This window comes from Botrytis fragariae (assembly GCF_013461495.1).
Source record: "Botrytis fragariae strain BVB16 chromosome Unknown tig00000161, whole genome shotgun sequence".
Taxonomy (NCBI): Eukaryota; Fungi; Ascomycota; class Leotiomycetes; order Helotiales; family Sclerotiniaceae; genus Botrytis; species Botrytis fragariae.
In genome coordinates, this window is record NW_023500998.1 from 1,120,094 (window position 1) to 1,143,642 (window position 23,549).

Here is a 23,549-nt window from a genome sequence, read left to right on the forward strand (position 1 = left end):
AATTCACGATTTCTTGATCAAAACAACTCAGGAAGAACTACCAAGAAAGGTTTTATTTCTTCGATAACCTTCTCGACAAACAACAATGCGAACGTAGATTTAATCGTCAATTCAATTGAAATAATACTAACCATAAAAAACAGGTCAAGTTGGCTTTTCATCAGCATCGAAAGTGAGTAGTATGATCTAAACCCTCTATTTACGTTTGGATTTGACATGGTTGCTAACGGGTACAACTAGGAGCTTACCAACCTCCCGACAAAGCTTAAAGGCTTTGTATAATCTCAAAGATGTCTACAATGATACGTACCCCTACTACACCAGCAGCCCAACGATCATCACCAGCGTCGGCGAGAAAGTCGGGGTTTGGAGAACCACAACCATCTACACCGCAGACTGGAACTTGGAAACACCCCAAATTTGATGAGATCGCAAGACGACAGAATGTGGCCACTTTTACAGATCAAAACATGAGGCGACTTCTATGGAATGGTGTGGGATTTGTTGTGGTATGGTACTTTGGACAAACACTTTGGAGAACGTAGGTACACCAGATCCAGAATGCAATAATATGTGCTAAGTGTGATATCAGCTTCCCTGGTTATTTCTTCGGCGAAGCGTTATTTCCAATGTTTGCGTCCTGGAGCTTTCGAATAATACAATTCTGCCTCGTTTTCAACATTGTTGTTGCACTTCGCCCATTCTATACCAAACGAGACAACATGGAAGATATACCTCTGACGCCTGCTCAACGAAAACTTCTTGGGTTGAAACCTAGTTCAAGACCACCTACTCCAGGCTCGGAGTATGTTACTCCACCGAGATATAGGAGGACGTCAACACCTCTGAGCAGCTCGCCTGCGAATCGAAGAGGGAGCCCAGCTTCTGGAAGTCCTTCTGGAAAACGATCTGAAAGTCCACACACTCAAGACGGTCTGGAAAGCCTGATTAATCCACTGGGGGCAGTCTATTCGCCAGGTGCAAGTCCCTTGTTACAGAAGACTCTCATGAGTGGAAGTGGTAACCGAAGGTCTTCATATGGCTCAAATCCTCTCGGTCGATCGATTGGGGATCCTGGTACACCAAGTCCATTAGGTGTTGCGAAACCGTCAAGTGTTGGGTTAAATAACAAATGGCTTTACGAGAAGGGAAGGAGAAATTCAGGCAATGCCCGATTGTATACATAGATTTTAGACTTGATGGATTGTGGATATAGATAGATACCCTTGTGGCCCGCGTTACTTTGACATGCACCTGCAGTATTGAAATGTTGTATTAAACACTGTCCTGATGATTGTTGGTTTGCCTCAAGACGCTATTTAATTGAGTATGTGATTCGGAAAATTTCATGTTTTGTTTCGTGGTTTCTGTGATATCTATAAATCTTCGCTAGCACGTGAAGATTGGCTCCAGTGAAGGCTATCTTATCGTCCAGTACAAAGAAGCTTCGTCAACAATCTAGAACATTTATTACATACATATCAAACAACGGCCACAACTCCAGCTCCAGATGCAAAACACAATTAAGGATGGGAGCTTCCGACTCGAAACTAGTATTTAAGAAGGGTATCTTCCGACTTTCAGAAGATAAGATCATTCCTGCCGATGACCCATACTGGGCTTCTGTGAGTTGATCGCACATCCTCAGCTGGAGTTATTACTGATTGAGCCTTGTATAGTTTTGGGAGTTGCCAGAATCCACAGAAGACATTTTCAGTCTCTTCTCCCCTGCAGATATTCGAAGAACTCGCGATACGGCGTTAGAGAACCTAGAGACTCTAATATTAGCAATAACCAGCCGACTTTTTGTTCTCCGCCATCACCCCTCATTCCCTCATCCAGAGTTTGCTCCGGAAAGAGATGCATTGAATTGCATTCGAATCCTTACACGCATTCTGCCATACGTTTACGAAGCCGAAAAACTACAATCATGGGAGGAGACATTCTTTTGGGGTGTGAGGAGGAAGCGGACACGGTACATAGTCGCAGAATGATGTTGGTTGATTCAGTCACTGACTGTATTGCAGCAAGGCAGCTCTCGCCCGAGACGTGATATTTGATGAATCTCAGGAAGAACTACAGAAACTCGAAGCTGCGGCGCAAGAATTTGAAGAGGTCAAGCCTTTGGCAGAAGAATTGATCGACACCTTGATCGATTTGTTGTTCTTTGCAGACTTTACCCTCCCCAAGCCGCAGAATAGTAAGAACAAAGTATCGTATGCCATCTGGCAAAGCGGAGTAGGATGCAATACACCAGTCGGCACTAGTAAAGAATTTGAGAACAACCGCACCGAGATATTAAGATTGCTCTTGACTTTAACCAGTCAGAGTATGTATATGTCGGCAAACTTACTTCCTGTGCAAGGAGTAAAAGCCATCACATATATTGCTACTTGTCCAGACAAGCAGGTTGTGTTATCTGTATTGTGCTCTCTACTGAACACGGTAAGGTCATACTATCCTCATTTATAACCAAATACTAACACGCATGAAGACTTTGAAATACAACCCAGCAAAATGGCAAGTGCCTTATAATGTACAAGTTTTCAAAGACCCAAAACAGATTCTAGTCACATATGCATTGCAGGTCAGTCAGTATATTATCCATTGATTTCAGAATCTGATGTTCGAACCTCGTAGTTTCTGCTTGCCATTCTCCTATATCCAATACCCGAATCCGGCCCTGCTCAAACCAAGAAAAGTAAGATATTGATATAGTTCTGCCTGTAGATTTCAATTGACATTGTTAGATTATTTCCGACACTTTCTTGGTCGTTTACATAGGCCACAAGATTTTCAATTCATTGTAGATGGTATGACAAGAATCTTGAACCAGCCTATGAATACTACGAGCTCCTATATTCCAGGAAATCAATCATACGCAAAATGTGCTTCGGAGATGATCATGTTATTCTGGGAAATCACCCAATGCAATAAACGATTCAGGTCGTTTTTGATTGATACTGATCGATCACACGATTTCGTTATTCTAATCATATTCTATTCTCTTGAATATAGACTAGATGCCTCCAAACAAGGAGTTGTACGGATGTGTATTTTCATCTTACAGACCTTAAGTGTGGAACCAAACTTTGGCAAGAATCTTAACAAGAGATTTGAGGCCCAGGATACTTTACCGCCCAGTATCAGACTTCAGTCATTCAATGGGACATATGCCGATTTCCTCATACAAGTAGGTTTTCTTTGGAAGCTAATACTGCAACACTGACGAAGAACAGTCAATTTACAACATAATAACAACGAGTCAAGGAAAACTCACAGCCATATATCCTGCCTTATTAGCAGTGATAAATAACATCGCTGCTTATCTGGAGGATATCAGTGCTCCCACATCTTCAAAACTCCTGCAGTTGTTTGCGTCCATGTCATCACCCGGATTCCTTTTATCGAACGACAGTAATCATGATCTCCTTCAGTCTCTTTTGGAGAGTATGAATGCTATCATCGAGCACCAGTATACTAGTGAGTTACCCCAGTATTGTTACTTGTTTTGCGAAAATAAGATACTGATTGTCCATCTAGAAAACCCTAATTTTGTGTACGCTATTCTGAGAAATAAGAAGAAATTTGAAGGTATGGTTTCACTCCTCATATTTTGAATGCCAACTGACTCTGGATCAGCCTTACGACATTTTACTTTGGAAAGTGGTCAAGAAGAGATAGAAAGAAGAAACAGGCGAAGGAAAGAACGTCTAGCGGAATCAGGAGACGTAGACAGTAGGAGAGGCTCCGCGGATAGTATACGGAGCCCATCTATAAGTCATCCACGAGGGGCATCAGCACTTAGCAATGTGCCAGAGGAGGATACGTTTGCTATTGGAGACGATGACGATGAAGATAGCGACGGTGAAGAACGTCCTACTCCAGCAGCATCACCTCCCATAGACCACCCTTCAAGGGCCTCATCGATATCCTCAAGTATTGACGACACAGTCCCTACCCAACTACGGGGAATGTCAGAAAAGGCCAGGGGGAAAATGCCCGGTACGTATTTCTGCATCTGGTTGCCGAATAAGTTACTAACTAGCGACAGCTGGCATGCCCACCTTCTCTAGGCACAACAGCACAACGAGCCTAAGTAGCTACGCAGCATTTTCATCGAGCGGTGCATTTGAACCTACGCCTCAGTGGATAGAGACTTGGCTTCCAGAACTTCCACTTCATACAATCTTAACACTCATTGATCAAATTGATTCTCTCCTCTCGAACCCTAATAATCCTTCTGATACACCTTCAAATAATATTCTCCGCACCATTCAAAAAGCCGAAATAAGAGGAATCGAGACTACAGCCATTCGTATTCATTCTTTTGAGTGGACGCCGTTGTCGCTTGGTTGGTACGAATCCCTACTATGGGCATTTGTATTCACATCTGAAATGCAGGTTGCGAAGGGTACGATAGGTGTTTGGAATGGAACAGCAATAAAACTGTTTAGAGTTCAAGAAGTAGCAGCACATGGACCTACGTTCAGCTCTCCGAGGGGTGCAGTTGACGCTGTGGGTAGCAATATTGTGAGTAGGCTTGGTAGCATGAATTTGAGGGGTGTGGCACAAGGCGGTACGGCTTCAACCCAGTCAGGTAGCAGTGGCGGCATTGGAGGAGGCATTGTAAGGACAGGCACTGGAGGATCTTCTAGAAACGAATCGCCGTTAGGGGGTAGGAGTGCGATTATTTGATTGATCGGCAATAGATTAGCATGTTAGGTATCATACACGGCAGGGTTTGTTGGCATACATGCATGCAATTTGTCAAATCACATGCGATAATCTCTTCAGCGTTGGCGTATAGGAAGAGAAAAAGAGACTAGGCGAGTCACGTATAAGATACACTGATAGCAATAAGGAACCTTTGTGCCCTATTTTAGACATACTAGCTCCGATTAAAAAGGTTGTTTCTCCTTTCTTTCAGTGGAAAAAGCGCCACATATAATGTAATCACAATACAACCTATGAATTATCTTTTAAATGTCCAGAATATCAGGTTGGATTTAGTGCACATGTGTTTCTAGTGCAGATCTTGATGATCCTCAACACTCAAGATAAGCCAGAAGATCTGAAGTACTGTATGAGATGTGGCTGTGTATTCTATCGGTTAGTAATCATTTCTTACTTGATGTTTCCGTGGTCTGAACTTGTGTTTCCTGTCCAGTCACTCTGCTTGATCTTCACGATCGACAAATTCTAGAATATGCAAAACGGGCAGAAGTGTGGCTGTGCCTGAAGATTATTCCTGAGGTAGGTGCTCCAGCGCATTTCATAGGTTGCACGTGGATGTTGGGAGCTTACGCCACACCTGTGGCTTAAGCTTTCTATTAGCTGAGCTCCTTTCTGATGATGTGTGAATATTCAATTCTTGGGATATTAAAGAAAGATAACATATCGCTTGAAGTTCGAAGGTGAAATTTGGATACTTTTTATTCTGCGTTTCAATTTTGATGCTGGAGAAGAGTCTCTTGAAACTTTTGCTTCTTATCTAAACAGAGAGGGAAATTGTGATTTTGTTTCTAATCTGCACGCGCGCGCAAATAAAATACACTACATACTGTGCATACATCACTTGGAAGCCCGAGGAAGGTATTGGGCAAAGTAAAAGATAATGGAAATGGGAAGAAGCGCGGCACTTCCTAGTGTTGCGGAGCATGCGCATGAGAGAGAGGCTACGGGAACGGGGGTAGCGGAAGAGGTGATAAAGAAATATAGAGTTCATGTGAGTACGCTTTGAATCATTTTCACCCCTTTTTATGGGCACTAGAATGGCGCATCAGGTTTGAGTTGGAGATCATCAGTGGCATGTGAACATGGGACGGGGGAGAGCTAAAGTAATGGGGACTAATAGCAAAATAATAGGTTAGTTCGAAATATCTTGATCTAACAAAGAAGAAATTGGAATTGACGCGATTGCCGCACGAAAGGCGAGGGGAAGAGGAGGGCAAAAGTGGAGGGGATGGCGAGAGTGAGCAATTGAATGAAGAGGGTGTGGTGACCAAGAAGGAGATTGAGGGCTTGGTTGATTATTGGTACGCTTACTTCAGATTATTGTCCGTTATCTGTTACAGGACTGGAGACTGTAATAATGAATAGGACAGGCAAAGGCTAACATACGATTATACGCAAAGGCTAGAAAACTATTCCTGGCGCACAAGGGAGAATTATTATAATTCCACATACCCGCAATATCGCACTACATTCACGATTCCGAAGTCTAACACCAATGCTCCAGAAGGCTCGAGTCAATCGCTACGCATTCATTTTATACACATACGCAGTTCTCGCGCAAATGCAGTTCCGCTATTGTTGGTTCCAAGTTTTCCGAACAGCAATTTGAGTTTAGATATAGAAGGGTTGAGTAAAGAGTTATGCGAGCCAGAGATTTTGGGAGAGGACGTTCAAGAATACGGAATCGGACAGAGACGGGGACATAAACAAGCTTTTGACGTTGTGATACCATCAATACCAGGCACGGGATTCAGCGATGAGATACCTGGATCTAGAGCAGATGTTATGGGGGAGACAGCTAGATTATTTGGGCAATTGATGAAAAGGTTAGGTTATGAAAATTATATTGCATCAATGATGGGGTCTGGGCGAGAGAAGGGTGGGGAAGTGGATTATCATCTAGGCAGAGGGATTGGTGACCTGGAAGGTTGTAGAGGTGTGCATTTGATCGAACCAAGATGGGGAGTTCCGACTGTGAAAGAAGGAGTTTGGGATTGGGTAAGGTGGAAGGTGGCATTATTTTTTCACGCGGGAGTTTGGGGGTATGAAGAAGGGGATTGGAGGAACTTGAGTTTGCAGATGAGGAAAAAGGAACATAGAAGCCCGACGAGAATTTCCTTGTTGAGTGGGAAGAAGAGGAGAATGGGATATGGAGCCGTTACGAGTATTGGCTTGAGAGAACCAGATGCAATAGCTTACGCGCTTTGTGATTCTCCAGTCGGCCTATTGAGTTTTGTTGCAACAGCGCTCAAGAAGAAGAATCCGAAGCATCAATTGAGCAAAGAGAAAATTATCGATCTTTGTCAATTATGTTGGTTGCCTGGACCTGAAGCCTCGTTGCGATATTATGCAAACGCAATACAAGAAAGTGAGCAGTCAGAAGGAGAAAAGAGGAACCGCAAAAGACAAAGGGTAGCAATAACGGTGTTTAATGGAGATGAAGGTTCTGTTGGATATAGTCCTCCTGCTTGGGGAATGGGCATACACGAAATTGTTTTCGTTCAAAGGGTTAGTGGAAAGGCCGGACTTTTGGAATGGGAGAGATCGAATGTTATCTTTGAGGGTATTCGTGGCTTGGCAAAAGAGGTAATAAGATTGGATGACAAAATTCAGCTGCGAAGATTGGAAGGAGTAGTTGTTGATGGGGGATTGGAACATCTTGAATCCAGTCATGGTATGCAACTAGATGTTGAGAGTCCGGATACAATTGTTGCAGGTTAAGGTCATGATGGTGTAAACCGAACGCGAAAATCAGAAAATCGGATCAGGCCAACATTGAAAAGACAAGAGGTCGACGATACGGTGGATATAATAAAAGACGAAAAGGATATGTGGGTTAGAGTGCTAATGTGGGAACGATCTGTTTTTGAGATACCAAGGGAATGTTTACTTATACGCATACAAATTTCTTTGATAAATTAATGTTCATATACGACTCGCTGTCAAGCGCCAAAATACATGTGAAACCACCTACGTGAAAAACACATTAAGTGCCAAGACATCGGGCTGACCCCAAAAAACTGACGCCCGCGTTTGTTGGTAAACGGGAGAAGTGCGATCGACCCGGTCTCGGGCTGACAAGGACATTGCAGATAAATCGAAGCTTTTTTCTCCACAGTGCAGTGAAACGTGCTCGGGAAAGTATCTTGGTTGGAGGCCTTTCCTTACTGATCCTTCACATTGTTGGAGATGTGATATCAACAAGATTGTCCAATGTGATCTGTCATGTATGGAAGGCTTAGTTTTGCTGCTCCCTCGAGACCAGCAGGGCGCCAAGAATTATTGGAGGCCTTGCGGTGCGAGTTTGTGCCCCTCAAGATTGGCATAGGCGATGGCTATGGGGTGTCCTGGTGTAACTCTTAGGCGGTTTGTACCGAGGAGTGTAGGTTGTTTCATGGCTACAATATCGAGATTACCAGCAAAGTCGTGTTGCTTTGTGCTAGGACCTTGACGTGCCAAAGTGCAGCTTTGACTGGCCCGGCCGTGTCAATATGTAGCAATTTACAACGGTGAAAAGGAAACCAATAGGGGAAAGCCAAATGCTTGTTAATAATAGGTGGCTGAATCCTGTAAGCTAGCTGGCTGCTTGGTTCTATACTTCCATCTCTCTCAAATTGTCTCGAGGTAAGGGGTAGAACTCTCCAGAGAAATCAAACGGAACATCATCAAACAATAATATATGAAACCTTGGCCACGGTAATGCAGGCTCCCATGCTTAATGATGCATGCTTCAAAATTCGATGATTTCTTATCTGACGTTTGAAGTACCGGTGTAAGATCTGCAACTGCGCAATAGGAAATTTACTCCAAATGTGGTACTCTTCCCGAGGGAAACGAACCAGAATGGCTGGGGTAGTGAGTACGTACGTCGAGCGTACATGCCAGCTTTAATGTTATCTGGAGGTCAGAGAGAAACAAGGGATTGAGTAATAAAAGGACTATCTACAGCGAATCTTCATCAAGAACATGGTTATAATCATCGAGGGTACAACAATTGTTGGATATCACATCATCTTGCCATGGTCATTAGCGAATAAAAGATGCCCAAGTTTTGGACCTCCAGTTATTCTGTCAATTATGGAATACCTAGTTATAGTAAACGAATGTGTCAGAAAGTAAATGCATCGCGGTAAATAGCCGCCATCATCTAATCGTTGATTCGAAGGTCGAAGATCTTCCAAGGACTAGAACATGTAAGAATGATTTTTTTTTCTGTTCTACGACCCATCAACCGTTTTCTGCAGGGAAGTGAAAACAATTTTTATTTCTTTGCCTACTTATCATGAGGCTAGAGAAAAGGTTAACATTGTGGACTTTAGCTAGTACAGCTACCACACCACACAAACCAACAATCTTTCTAGCTGGCCCATAGGAAAACCTTATTTTTTATTCCAATTCTTTCCCAATTGTACATAATATAACATACAGACTATTCACCCCCGGTTGCTCGTATCATATCAATCTCCTCTTCGTCATCCTAGTCTCCTCACCTTCTTCGTCTTCCTCGTCCACTTTCTCTTCTCCTTTGTGCCCTTTCTGTTTCTTATACTATCACACAACACTTCATATTTCATATTCCATCGTGACCTGTCGAATTGTACCAAGTTCTCAGGGGATTTTGTCCAACAATTATCCAATTGAGGTGTTGTGATCGGGGTTGACAGACAAAGCTAAAGATTCATCACGACCAGTGTGCTTTCCTGCCAAGTGTTGATAAGACTAACAAAGACCAATCTCAAACCTCGTCATTTTTAATCTTTGAAAGCTTCTTTCCCCTTTTGCTTCGCCACATTATACAACAAACCGTCCGAGGAGTCTATCGCAGACTTCCTTCGCGACTTCCTCGGGTCTGCGACCCTTATACAATGCATTCCGTGCAAACGGGGATTTCCAACTATTCATCAAACTCGAGCAGCTGATAATTTTAATATCTTCTGCGGAGCGCTGCCAACACTGCTTGGTCGAACTTTTCCTTCAGAACCGCAAAGATGTTCACCCTTCTGCTAGAACTATGGCAACATATTGCGGCTCTCAAGCCATCTTTTATTTCCAAAAGCCCCCATTTCAATTTCATCACTGTACATTGTAAGTTCAGAGAGACACAGATAATGGAAAACTCCGCATCGTGTAACGACACTAACTTAACATCATGAAAAGATTTCTGGATCATTGGAATGACACTGCTCGGTTCTATCTGTTTATATATTCGAGGAGGAATACCTTACATAGATGCGCTATTCTTCGCAAGTGGTTGTGCAACCCAAAGTGGATTGAACACTATCAACATTAACACCCTCAACACATGGCAGCAAATTGTCCTATACTTAATACCGATATTCACGAACCCAATCACGATCAATTCCTTTGTCGTTTTCCTTCGATTATACTGGTTCGAAAAACGATTCCAGCACATTGCCGCCCAAAACAAGAGAAACCGAAGGAGTATCGCCAAATCATTCTCGAGATCGAGAACAACTGGTGCGGATACTGTAGATGCGGAGAAAGGTGTAAATGGCAGAAACATTGTTGTAATGCATGGCACGACAAGAGCGAATGTTATGCGCGACAATCGGGATGCTATTGATGATATCCAAGCAGCAATTGAGAAAGAAAAGGCGCTAAACAAGGCAGATGCTGTCAATGGTTCTGGAAGTAGTAATATATCAAGTACGGAGACCGCGAACGATCCCAGTCCTACTTCACATCACACACAAATTAAATTTGCCGATCAAGTAAAGAGGAGTAATGGACTGGCCGATGAAGAGCTGCGATTACCAGTTCGTCGTAGGGATGAAGATCATATTGCCTTTTTAGAACGTCAAAGAAATCCAGAAGACAGGACTATTCTTCGAATTCCCGGACCAAGAGATGCAGACGCTGGTGTTGCTCCACAAACCGTTGAAGAGGAGGAAGAAGATCCGGTTGTTAGGACATTATCTCGCCGAGGTTCCATGTATTCTCGAAGGGGAAGCCATGATCGTGGCACTTTGAATGGAGAGTCGCAGTGGCAAGACCATTATCCCTCAAGGAAGCGTAATGTTACAATCGAAGTTCCAACACATCCTAAAGTTGAGCGGGCGGTGGATGATGTGAAAGCTGCAGGCGCTACCATGAAGGGTGTCATGAGATTTCGCAACAACAGAAACGCCGAGGGCATCGAAGCCACGGAGACTCAGGGAAATGGAAATGGCGCAGTCATGTCGAGATTGAAGTCAAGAGCTCCAACATTTCAAAGCATCAAAACAGCTCTTACTGGCGAAAAAGAGGACCCTACTCCTTATTTGAGTTGGGCACCAACCATCGGTCGTAACTCAGCCTTCGTTGATCTCACCGAGCAACAAAGAGAAGAACTCGGTGGAATCGAATACAGATCACTGAAATCTTTGGCTTTAATTTTGTCTTGTTATTTCCTGGGATTTAGTATATTTGCTGTTGTTTGTCTATTGCCCTGGATTCTTAATAGCCGAACCTATGGCTCAATAGTCGAGCAAGATGGTCAGGGCAGAGTTTGGTGGAGTATATTCACAGCTAGTTCTGCTTTTACGGATCTGGGATTTACTCTCACCCCTGACAGCATGATCTCTTTCAATACTGCTATTTGGCCACTCTTGCTGATGTCATTTCTGATTATCATTGGCAACACGGGGTTTCCGATCATGCTGAGATTCATCATTTGGGTCACCACATTGTGGGTGCCCAGAAATAGTGCGGTTTGGGAGGAATTGAGATTTTTACTAGACCATCCTCGTCGATGTTTTACGCTACTTTTTCCAAGTAAGGCGACTTGGTGGCTGTTTTGGATTCTTGTAATATTGAACGGGGTCGACTTACTGTTCTTCATTATTCTTGATGTAAGTTTTCCCATCCCTCGTGGTATTGTACTTTGCTGATGGCTTATTTTAGCTCGGCAATTCTGTTGTGACTGATCTGCCAGTAAACATTCGCGTTCTCGATGGTTGGTTCCAAGCTGCTTCCACAAGAACAGCTGGGTTTGGAGTTGTCAATCTTGCGGAACTTCATCCTGCCATCCAGGTTTCTTATCTAATCATGATGTATATTTCTGTTCTTCCTATTGCCATTTCTGTTCGTCGTACGAACGTTTATGAGGAAAAGTCACTGGGTATTTACGGATCGCCAACAGAAGAGAATGAGGACGAGGGCGAGCCATCTTACGTGGGTGCCCATCTTCGAAGACAATTGTCTTTCGATTTGTGGTATATTTTCTTGGGCCTTTTTATCATTTCAATCGCTGAAGGCAGCCGCCTCCAAGGTACTGATCCATCTATTAATATGTTTTCTGTCTTGTTTGAGATTGTCAGTGCCTACGGTACAGTTGGTCTGAGTCTAGGATATCCGGGAATTGATGCCTCTTTATCTGCCGAATTCAATGTTGTCTCGAAACTTGTCATTATTGCGATGCAAATTCGTGGGCGCCATCGTGGTCTTCCGTACGAGCTCGATCGCGCCATCTTGTTGCCAAGCGAGCATTTAGCAGAAAAAGAAGCTCTGGATGCAGCACAACGAGTTCACCGTCGGAATTCCAATGCGACAGCTGTTAGCAATGGAACAGATCTCGCGACTGTCAATACTGGCGTTCAAAGAGTCAATACGGAGCGTCAAGCCCCATCAACGAACTTCCTCAGCAGTCTTCTTCACCCAGGCCCGACTATTCCAAACAGCCATCGGAATCAAGGTACGACTCACGTTAGGCGGCACAGCATAGCAACACCAGAAAGGGGACGAAGTGTCAGTCCAAAAGCTAGTGGTGGCATCTTCTCCAAATGGAACAGCTCCGATAAACATCAGAATAATGTGGATAAGAAAATATCCGAATAATCGAGATAAGTTTGGAAGGGAGATATGAATCAATTGTACAAAAAAATAGTTGTGGGACAAAAGCACTGGGCATTGTTTCTTTTTTAAAAGGGGGAGGCTGCGAGAATATGGGATGCTACTACGATATCATGATACCTTAGATCGAATTTGCTTTTTGGGGCATATGTTTTGATGATTTTGGAGTTAGTACGTTGATGGGTTTATAGATACGCAGGTACGGGTAGCGTTGTCATTATTGTGTTTGGGCATGTTGGGGAACTCAATGGAGTGTAGCGGAGCGTGGGTAAATGAAACTTCAGTCTGGAGGTTCGGGATTTGGGTTACATATAACGGCATGCATAGGTGTTCTGGGAGTTTTCATGGTATATGATACATATCGGCCTGAACTTGTGTAGATAGGTATGAAGATTGCATGGCTTTGAATATTAATTACACATGATTTTTGCACTTCCTTGACTTTTATTAGGCGCTTGAAAAAAGAACTATGAGAATGTATCTACTAAGTCTACTTGTCACTTTCACGGCAAACCCTCACTCGCTCGACAGTCGGTCTACACCTGCTGATTATGTAGGCGGGCACTCCAATTGAAATACATATAGATGCTTGTGACGTATCGATTGACAGTTAATGGGAACTTGAATATATCATGCATATAATGAATGTGCGAGTAATGAAAGGAAAATGAAGGTCATCAAAACAATATCAAATGTGATATGAGACCAATGGTCATCAAAACTCCTAGGCATCAACTGTTTAAGTCGCTTGTCTACATGTTTCTCAACATCCCCGAGCCAAAGAATGATGAATCGAGAAGCGGGGTATTGTGTTGGGGTGAATTGTAGATTTTTATACTGTCTGTTTCGTTCAGGGTATCAAATAGTTTGGACTGCGGTCTAGCAATTAGAAACTTTGGGACATTCAATCACTTTCGAATATTGAAATTGGTTTGGGGTTTAAGGCACTTTTAGGGATTGGAATGATGTTACATATTGAAATACTTTTCATTGTCAAATTGATTTGAAACATTGGATCTATGAAATCTATAATGGTCATGATAAATAGGTATGCCTGTCGGGTGGTACTTCTCGATTCTTGTTGATTTCTTGATGCTTTTCATGGTGATGACTGTTCATCTATTCGTGTGTTTTAGAGTGTGAGATTCACTTCTGAAGAGTATAATTGAGTTTTGTTTCTAAGATGAGAGATGAGAGAGGGAAGATGGTGACATTGTTAGGGGACTTCAACGATTGGTTGGGATCTTTACGGTATTTTATAACAAAGGGGTTAGTCGGTCTCCGAAGCGAAGTTTCTGTGGAAGAATTGGGTGTGGCGGGGTGTGTAGTGAAGTGGCCCGGGGAGTGTAGTAGGTGAGTGTTAGCTTTGGCGTGTGAATGAAGGAGGGTAAGGCTTGATGTTTGAGGTGAGTAGTGGGGGGGAATGAGGAGGTGTGTAGCTGGAAAGTAATGAGAGAGGGTGAGGGTTTGTAGTTAAGAGGGGGGCGCGTGAATTCTTGGCAGAGCGAGGGGAAGGAAATATAGCATAGGGTTTGCTTGCTAGGCTAAATCACTAATAAGTTATATATAGTAAGACTGTATATTAGAATGAGAGTATAGGAATGATTGAATGATACATATTGAAACAATTGTTATATGGGAGCTGGCGTCCTGGTCATTTTAAAAGTGCTTATGCCTCAAAGTAAGAGTGAGAGTAAGAGTATAGACACAAAAGGAAAACCCTATATAATCCCTCCTTCTTTTCTCTCGAGTCTTTTGATTGCTTTGATCCATATTATATAATCACGCCCACACTTTTGTGTTGTTATACAGTTCTAGTATACTGTGAAATCATATGATTTAGTCTAGTATAAAAAACCCATACCTTTACATATATTACATATGAGCTGACGCTTGCGTTATTTTAAAGGTCTTATAACTGAGAGTAAAATGATAGATACAAAGAAGAAATATCTTGAATCCCTCTTTTAAACTTTAGGATTATCCCATATCGTATCATTTAATCTTCAGACTCCAGGTGCGCCAGATTGTAGACGAGGAATAGGGAATTCATTTTCCAATAATAAAGGCTCGCAAATAGTTCAGCGTAACTGTAAGTACACTTTGTATGGCGAGGTGTCTGAATTGAAATGGAAACTGTTGGTTTGAGAAGAGTATGGATGATGTAGGACCTATAATGTAGGTTCTAGTTGTCAATGTGTATTGAATCTAAAGAGCCAGCTATGTACAGAATAAGTAATCCTTCAATAGGCCTTGCTGTAGGACTAGCTCCTTTATGACTTAAACGCCATTCATTCACTATTTGTTCACACAGAAACCAAATGAATTTAAACACAAAGGTAGTAACTATGAAAAATGCGATTCTTAGGATGAAAATAAGTTCAAGACCTGGAAGTTAATTTTATTCAGGCGAACAAAAAGGTGTGCAGGCAAGCAACACATCCTACGCAAGCCGAAAACAGCATGAAGAGCATCATAAAACTCCTCAAATCACCTAGAACCATCCTCTGTCTCTCAACAATGACATCAACTACCGTCTTACTCAGCTCCTTACCCCTCCATCCATCCCTCCTCGCACACGGCCTTACCGGATTCGGCAAACATCGCCCCTTATTATCCTCCACAACAAAGTAATCCTGTACCAATGTCTTTCCCTCCAGATATAGCGTCCGCAGCCTGTCACTACAGAGCCCCAAATTCCACGTGTAGCACGCGCCCTCAAGGGGAAATGGCGGTGACTCGCCCGAATGCTCCCAATGTTTGTACATGTGTCCGGTGCTATACCCGGAGGCTGGAACGGTTCCAGAAGCGATGTCGAGCCCATTTATGGCACGCTGGAAAATCGTTTGTGCCAGTTGAGGTTGTTGCAGCCCTACGTTGTGGCTGGCGGAGTACACTCGGATGAAAGATAGATTACCTGCCTGCCGAACTTGTGCGCCCACGGGGTACCCTGGGAGTGAGACGTCGGCAATGCCGGCGGAGGAGAAGTCGTGAGAATAACTGAAGGGAATAGCGTGCGAGACAGCTTCGCCGCCGAGCCCTGTGCGATAATAATTAGCATCCGATTAATAATGATGAGGATCTACACGTTGGTTATTTCTTACAATTGCAGGCAAAGTCTCGATCTCCGTACACCATGGTTACGGGCACTCCAGCGTCCATTATACTTGCGAGTGCCTCGAGAGATCCCCCTTTGACATTATCACCTGTCAAGGAAAACGCCTGAGCGACCACCGGTGCGTTTGCGGAAAAGTTCACGTGCACACCGAGGGCGTCTTGTACGTGTTTCTGGTTCAGGTACCCAAGATATGTCTCAGAGAGGGGATTGGCAAGGAGATTTTCTGGGTACGCGATATCGAAATAGCTTCTACCCGTGGCGACGCTGGCGACGTGCTTGCCGCAGTACTGATTGGCTTCACGACAAATGTCGTCAACATTGCTTGAGGCGCTTAGGGTGCGGTCAGCAGCTGTCGAAACATTTCGGCAGGCTTGAATCTTTGCGAGGCAGCCGTTGCTTTTCTTGAAGTTATGTATAGCTGTCAGGTAGCCTGCCTGGTCCGTGAGAGGGGCGCTGTAGTTATTCTTGAGCGCCATTTCGGGGTAGTAAGGAAGCTGAGTGGGACCATCGATACATGCGTTGGTCATGCCCAGAGTTCCGATGTTCAGTGGAATAAACTGGTCTTGGTCCAGCTTACCTTGGCTGTGACGTTCATTTTGAAGCAAAGCGTATTGGATGAGTTTTGGAACGAAATGGCCGCCATACGAAGAAGTCCAGAAATTTATCTAGATGTTGTGAGGAAGGGCTTCTCTAAAAAGTTTGCTTATTATGACCGTACCTTATTATTCGAAGACTCTCTTTTGCCGAACTTCTGCATCCACACTTGGAGGAAGAACCATGTGCTGCGAGCCACCGCTTGCGTGCTGTTTGCGGTGTTGTGCGGATTATGACTTGAAAACAATCCTCGTCGCGATCCAGACGCGAGTTCCGTTGGGGTCTCTGTTGAATTCCTGTCCAACACCAGATTATCATTGGCATCAAGAACGCCGGGTTCAGCGAAATCGTAGCTAAAGCCTTGAATCAGGTCAGTGATATCTCTATACAAAGTGGAAGACATTTCTTACCTGTTTGTACAGGCTGGTCAATATAAAGGATGTCTGAATGTTCATTCCAAGAGAATCGATTGTTAGAGGTACTGTTACTGTCTGAATTGACTCTACATGGCCCGTTTTCACGGAACAAGGACATTACTGCAAAGGAGATGAGTTATAATCTTAAAAGCTACAAACGTGTCGCAAGTCTTACAACTGGAAGCTCCTGGCCCGCCCATAACTGCGGATTGTCAGCCCACAGTCCATGTCTCTTTCTTTATACACTCACAATATACTGTCAGTGGTGAATCGGCCCTCTTCTTCCGGTTCTGGAAGTACCAGAAGAAGATATTGACGGGATAATTCTTAGTGGAATCGATGCCATACTCCTTCAGAACTCCAGACTGTAGTCGAATATATCCAGAATGGCTCTCTACACCCGGCGCTTCCTCACATAGTGAAACTGGCTTTGAGTCAACACGGATGTCGTCTCGAAGTCTCAGGGAGAGTGTCAGAACAGGACTCAGATTGAATAGAATCAAAAGGAAACTATAAACTAGCCCATACACCGAAGAGCAAGGCATGACAATCATGGTGATGCTATTGCGCCGTCAATGAAAGATGAACAATGCACATCCAAAATGCGCATATGCTTCGGGGCCACCGCAGTCCAGACAGCACGGCGTAGTGACGATCAGAGTTCACCCTACTTTCCGTCCTTCAAGGCTATCCCGCGGTGACCCTCCTTGGCACGAAAGTAGCTGGCAAGCGCGTATGCGTTAGCGTCATGGCGAGCGCCAGCCTTGACATTTGTAATATGCATATGATATACGAAGTGTACTTGCACATTCTCTGTTTCTTACAGGTCTGGTTCCAACAGTGCATATGGGTATTACCGGTCTAGTCTTAATTCGGTAATCGGCCCCACTAGGGTCAGAATCCCTACTCGTGCGGCCGGAAAGTATACAGCTCCTGCCTCAATAGGATTAAACCATTGCAGGGGAGCCCTCTAGTGCCTGAAACAGACAGAAATCATTCATCTCTGTGCCGAAAACAGTACGATTTCAATACCCCGTGGGGTGCTGGAAACGAGCCCCTCCATTTAAAGTGATAACCGAAGAACTTCCGAACTCTCAAAATGCATATACTTGCCAAAGTTTTATTAGAGGATAATCTCAAAAAATATCAATAATATTGCCATATTAGTTTGTGGTGATTCAAGTAATTATTAGGCTTGTATTTTGAGAGTTTTTTGATTGTCTAAATAGAACTTGTTTTTTTTTGGCTAAAAAGAGACAAGATTTGGGTAGATGAATCTTCAAAAAGAGCTTGGACCGCTTGAAAGGAACCTCAGGATATACCGAGGCCGATATGAACCATTTTGTTAATACACCAAAAATAGAATTCTACCTGATACAAAAAAAAAATCTAAAATTTGTATAATATACCTATATAAATCTTGGAAAAATAATTTGTACTATATAGAGCGCAATCTCATTATATATCACTATAAAAACCATTTATAATATATCTTTATTTTTTAAATAAAATAATAACAATAGTGATATTATCATATATTAGCTTATATTATAAAAGTAGTTTTTTCTTTTTCTATATCTATTAAGCTTATATAATTATTTTAGTATATATAATCTTAGAATAAATAAATACATAAAATATAAATAAATAATTGAATCTATAAACATTTCAATTCAAATTATTCAAATCTATTCAAAAATGTAAATATTTGATTATATAAACAATATTAAAATGATATCTATTTTTATTACAATTAATTATAACAATTCTTATAACTCTATTTTAGTTACTTCTCAAATTAGTTTCCCTTTATATTCCTTTCATATTTTAAAGGATTTATTAAATCTAATTCAATTTGAACCTTTCTTGATTAATAGAAATCGAATTATAAACTGTTCTGTTTGTTTTGTATAATCCTTTATATATCCTTTAATTAATATTTATTAATCTTTTAATAATTAAAATACTACTTTATATATATAGATTACTTTATTCTTCTTGAAAAAAAGATTCTATATAAAACAAAGCTTCGATATAATAATACTCTAGGTGAATCTCTATATAATATCTATATTATTAAAACTCTAATTATTTAATCTCGATATAGATTTAATAATATAATAATAGTTTTTTATAATCTAATATCTTATTTCTTTTAATAATATAATAAAATATTGACCCTATTAAAAATACAAAAAAGGGAATAGTATTTTTGTAGTATATATAAAATTAAAAAAGTAGTTTAAAGGTATTTATATTAATTGCAAAAGATAAAATAGATATAGAGTATATATTATATAAAATATAAATTCTAATAAGTTTATAATTTAATTAGAAATATTTAAAATAATAATTAAAATATAATCTAGAAAATATACAACTTACTCTATATTATATCAATCTATTAATAGCTATAAAAAACAAATAATTAAGGTTGATCTAGAATAATAGAATTAGATTTGGAAAAAGAGCTTATTATTAATATCTCGATTTTTATATATTTTATAATAATATTAATAATTCAAATGGATTTGATATTAATAAACTTATTCATTTCCTATATTAGATATAGGAAATGATTTATTTTCTTTTTCTTTTTCTTGAATATAATATAATATAATATAATTAATAAGAATAAAGAATCCAATTAATATATATTACAATTCAGAATCCTTTTATTATTTTATAATTATATATTTCAAATGTTATATATTCAAATAGAGTATTTATTGTATAAAAGAAAAACAAAAGAAATAATAATAAAATAGCTTTATAATTTTAAAAAACGAATATACTAGATTTCACTTTATTTACTATTATTATTTCTTATTAGTTTTTCTATTAATTAATCTTTTATAAAATCCATTTTCTTTAAAGAGATTATTCTAGAATCTAATATATTATAATATATATAAAGTTAGTAATATATTAATAATCTTTATTAAATCACTTTAAAATAAAGATTGAGAAAGTTTTAATTTATTAAAAAAAAAGAGTTCAATATTAATAAATGGAATTATAGTATTAGAAATACTCTTTGATTTAATTAATTTATTATTTAATATATAATTTAGGATATATAATTTATTAATAATATTGATATAGATATTGATATAGGATTTAGTATTTGATTATTGTTTTAAGTTTCTTTATATATATACTTAAAAGAGTAATTAATCATTTGAATATTATTATTTTTGAATATAATCTTTTATATTAATCTAACTTTAATTTTCTTTTTTGATTACTTATCTATTAATTCAAATTTGATTTTGGGATTATTAATAAACTCTTTTTTGATTAAAGATTTAAAAGAAAACTCAGATTTCGATATTATTCTTTTGAGATTACTTGATTTAGATTTGATTGAAATCCTAGGATTATTCGATTATTAATATATACAAATACTTTTGTTAATCTTTTATATAATATAATTTATAATATTCTACTTTATAAAGAGAAATATTAAATATATATTCCTTTTCCCCTTAAAAATATTCCTAGTTTTTAATAAATCATATAATATATTGATATTTTAGAATATATTATCTATAAGTATTTTATATTTCATTATAATTAATAATAAATCCTTAAATTGAATTTCTTCAATATTTTCAATAAAATACTTATATTTAGAATTGTCTATAGAATCTATTTAATGATTGTTTTTGATAAATAATAGGATAACCTTATTTCAAAGTCAGATATATGGATTTTCGAATGAATAATTATCAAATAACAATATAAATTTCTTTATATATTAATTAGTTTATATATAATCAATTCTAATAGAAATATTATATATAAAGAATAAATTGAAGTAAAATTTAGAGAATAAAATATATTAACTAAAATCTGTTTAAAGAAGGTTTTGAAACTATTTTCTAAAGTATATATATTAAAATAAAAATAAGTGATTTTAGTTAAGGTAATATTGATAGTAAATTTAATATTAATAATTTATAAAATACTCTTTTTATTTTTATATTCCAATTCTGTATTTTTTGTTAAAATAATATTTTTAAATTATTTAATATTTATTCTAGTATATAGTACTTATGCTTTTATTGTCTTTTCTCTTTTTCATTTATTTATATAATCAATTGTTTTTTGCTTTAGTTATATACTATTTTGAGATATATTTATTATATATTGTAATAATAAAATAGATTCTTATAAGCTCTTATTTTTAATAATACTTTTAATAAAAGAATCTAAGAATAATTCAGAAATTAAAAAACTAAAGAAAATCAATATAATTTTGAGAGTTTTATTAGGATTTGTTATATTATAATATATATAGAAATTAATAAAGAGATTGTGTTTTTTCTTTATATTAAAATAGTAAGATATCTATTAGAAATATTGATTTGAGAATCTATTTATTTCAAAAATACAAAAAATAAATAAGAAAATCAATTATATAAAAAAAACTAATAAAAGGAAATAAGGAATATTAAAGAAAATTATACTTCTAGTTTTTATTTAATTCAATTTTGATTCATAATTCTATTATCCCTAATCTCAATATTAGATTTATCTCTAATTAGATAATCCATATTCCTATTTATAATAATTTCATTAGTATAATACCTTTAAGCTTATATAAAGCTCAAATTATTATATATTATATCACTTATAGCTTCCCTTTTCTCTATTATTCTATTATATTTATTTATAGATATTAAAAATAAATATAAAAATGATTCTTGATTCGAATTAATATATTTTTATAGATATTTATAAAGAAAGTGATATACTAATATATATATAAACTTATCTTATTCTGTTTTATTATTCGATTTTATAATATTCAAATTATATTCAAGATTCTAAACAAAATCTTAATAGAACTTAATTATAACTAATAATAGATATTTATTAATATCTATAAGATTAATCAAATATATAAATAATAATATAAAGATAAATATACTCTATTTCTTATAATCTATTAAAAGCTTCTTATAAAACTTAGATAAAATAATTCTCCCTTTATTCATATATTCCTCTTAAAGGAATTAATATATTATAAAAAACTTTCTAATATAATAATAAAAGTATATTTTATTTTTTTGAATATTATATATATTCTAAAGATCTATATATCCTATTATCTCTTTTCTTATCTATTTCATATAAATAATAAAAATTATAATTTGATCCCTATATTTATCTTTATAATATTAATTATTCTTTACTAATTCTTCAAAATAATTCTAGATTATATTAATAATTGATTATACAAAGAATAAGAAAAATAGAAAAGAAAAAAAAATTAATTTTATTAAAGTTTAATTAAGAAAAATTTTCATTTATCTAAATAAAAATTAATAAAGGATAAGGAAACATATTCTTTATTAATATAATAATAATATTTGAAGTTTTTATTATTAATTTTTAATCCATTGATTTTTAGTACTCTTTTCAAACCAAAAACAGTCTTTAATTTCTTTTATATTTTTATCAACTTTTCGAGATAATACAAAATGAGCTTCAATTATAAGAGAAAGCTTTATTCTTTTATTTACTCAAAAGAATCTAGATATTATATTAATTTTAAAACAAAATAATAAATATTGATATATAATTAATACTAATCATTTATTTACTATTTTAATATATATTTATAGAATAAAGTATGAATAAATATTAATATATATATAAATCTTAATTCTAATTAGAAATAATTTATTATACTTATTTATAAATCAAATGAAATTCGGTTTAGGAATTCTATATTTTCTATATATTAATTGAAAATATTTCATTTGTTTTTTAATATTCTAAGGATCTAATATTCAAAGCATATAAAAAAGAATATCTTTAAAATAGATATAAAATATTAATAAAAATATACTTTATAATTTTAAGTAAATAAATAATATTATATTATAATATAAGCTTTTTCTTTTTATAGAAATAGATATATAATAATCTTTTATTATAACTCTGAATATAATCTAATTCTAAGTCTTTTTTAAGAATTTTGAAAAGTTATTTATTTTGTTTATATTGTTTTTTGACTATAAGTTTTTTATAAAAACTAAAAAATAGATATATCTTCTTGATTTACCTTTCAGATATATTTTATTCTTTAGTTTTGAATACTATTATCATTTTTTTATTATTTAATAATAAAATGAAATATATTACAATTTGACTTTATATAATAGAATTATTATATTTGATTCTAGGTTTTCGAATGAATCCTTATTGTTTAAAATATTTATTAATAATTCTAATTTCAATATTAATATCAAATTCAATAGTAAGCAATTATTTAATACTTTTAGTATTATAATTATTAATATATTATTATTTAATTAAGTTTTTATATAAAGATAATAAACTTTAAGATTTATTTATATCGATTATATAAATAAGAGTAAAATATAAAAAATAAAAAGAATCAAAGAAATAGTAATATTGATTAAAGAAAAGGGGACTAGTTTACGAATATTTTGAGAAAAGTAAATATTATATCAAAAAGTAGGAATTATGAAATGATATAATAATAGGTAATCTATTTGACTAGAAATATATATTCTATTATTATATATGCTTTTAGTTCAGGCAGAATTCTATTTTTGGTGTATTGGCAAAATGGTCCATATCGGCCTCGGTAGGATAAGCGAACCATCTGATTGATCGCTTTCTTTCCCAAATCTTCATCTACTATAGTAGGATTGAAAGGAGCGGTGGATTCTATTGGCTCCTTTGCACTAATATAGCGTATTTAGAGCCGGACTTGCATGATTTCTAACCGCACGAGTACATGACAAGTCAACGCATCATCTTATCTACTTACTCATCAGGCTACGATCCTTCTG

General features: G+C 37.1%; 5 protein-coding genes across 5 annotated transcripts; 4 read left to right on the forward strand and 1 right to left on the reverse strand.

Moving 5' to 3' along the window:
• Positions 1-290: 290 nt before the first annotated feature.
• Positions 291-1,187, forward strand: Bfra_009519 (putative nuclear pore complex component protein; the record flags this gene model as incomplete). The annotated part of the gene is made up of 2 exons (XM_037339862.1): positions 291-541; positions 593-1,187. 2 exons carry the CDS (start codon positions 291-293, stop codon positions 1,185-1,187), a joined length of 846 nt encoding a protein of 281 aa, XP_037189912.1.
• A 342-nt stretch (positions 1,188-1,529) lies between these two features.
• Bfra_009520 (putative high-temperature-induced dauer-formation protein) lies at positions 1,530-4,698 on the forward strand (the record flags this gene model as incomplete). Its single annotated transcript, XM_037339863.1, has 10 exons — positions 1,530-1,625; positions 1,680-1,975; positions 2,028-2,445; positions 2,495-2,587; positions 2,641-2,701; positions 2,751-3,193; positions 3,240-3,483; positions 3,544-3,594; positions 3,643-4,005; positions 4,055-4,698. The coding sequence occupies 10 exons, from the start codon at positions 1,530-1,532 to the stop codon at positions 4,696-4,698; spliced, it is 2,709 nt and encodes a 902-aa protein (XP_037189913.1).
• A 919-nt stretch (positions 4,699-5,617) lies between these two features.
• On the forward strand, positions 5,618-7,458 carry Bfra_009521 (putative epoxide hydrolase protein; the record flags this gene model as incomplete). The annotated part of the gene is made up of 3 exons (XM_037339864.1): positions 5,618-5,728; positions 5,869-6,038; positions 6,138-7,458. The coding sequence occupies 3 exons, from the start codon at positions 5,618-5,620 to the stop codon at positions 7,456-7,458; spliced, it is 1,602 nt and encodes a 533-aa protein (XP_037189914.1).
• Positions 7,459-9,725: 2,267 nt separating this feature from the next.
• Bfra_009522 (putative potassium transporter protein) lies at positions 9,726-12,573 on the forward strand (the record flags this gene model as incomplete). Its single annotated transcript, XM_037339865.1, has 3 exons — positions 9,726-9,822; positions 9,895-11,588; positions 11,641-12,573. The coding sequence occupies 3 exons, from the start codon at positions 9,726-9,728 to the stop codon at positions 12,571-12,573; spliced, it is 2,724 nt and encodes a 907-aa protein (XP_037189915.1).
• A 2,420-nt stretch (positions 12,574-14,993) lies between these two features.
• On the reverse strand, positions 14,994-17,500 carry Bfra_009523 (putative carboxypeptidase s1 protein; the record flags this gene model as incomplete). Its single annotated transcript, XM_037339866.1, has 7 exons — positions 14,994-15,628; positions 15,693-16,371; positions 16,425-16,660; positions 16,711-16,836; positions 16,892-16,918; positions 16,967-17,277; positions 17,388-17,500. 7 exons carry the CDS (start codon positions 17,498-17,500, stop codon positions 14,994-14,996), a joined length of 2,127 nt encoding a protein of 708 aa, XP_037189916.1.
• Positions 17,501-23,549: the final 6,049 nt, after the last annotated feature.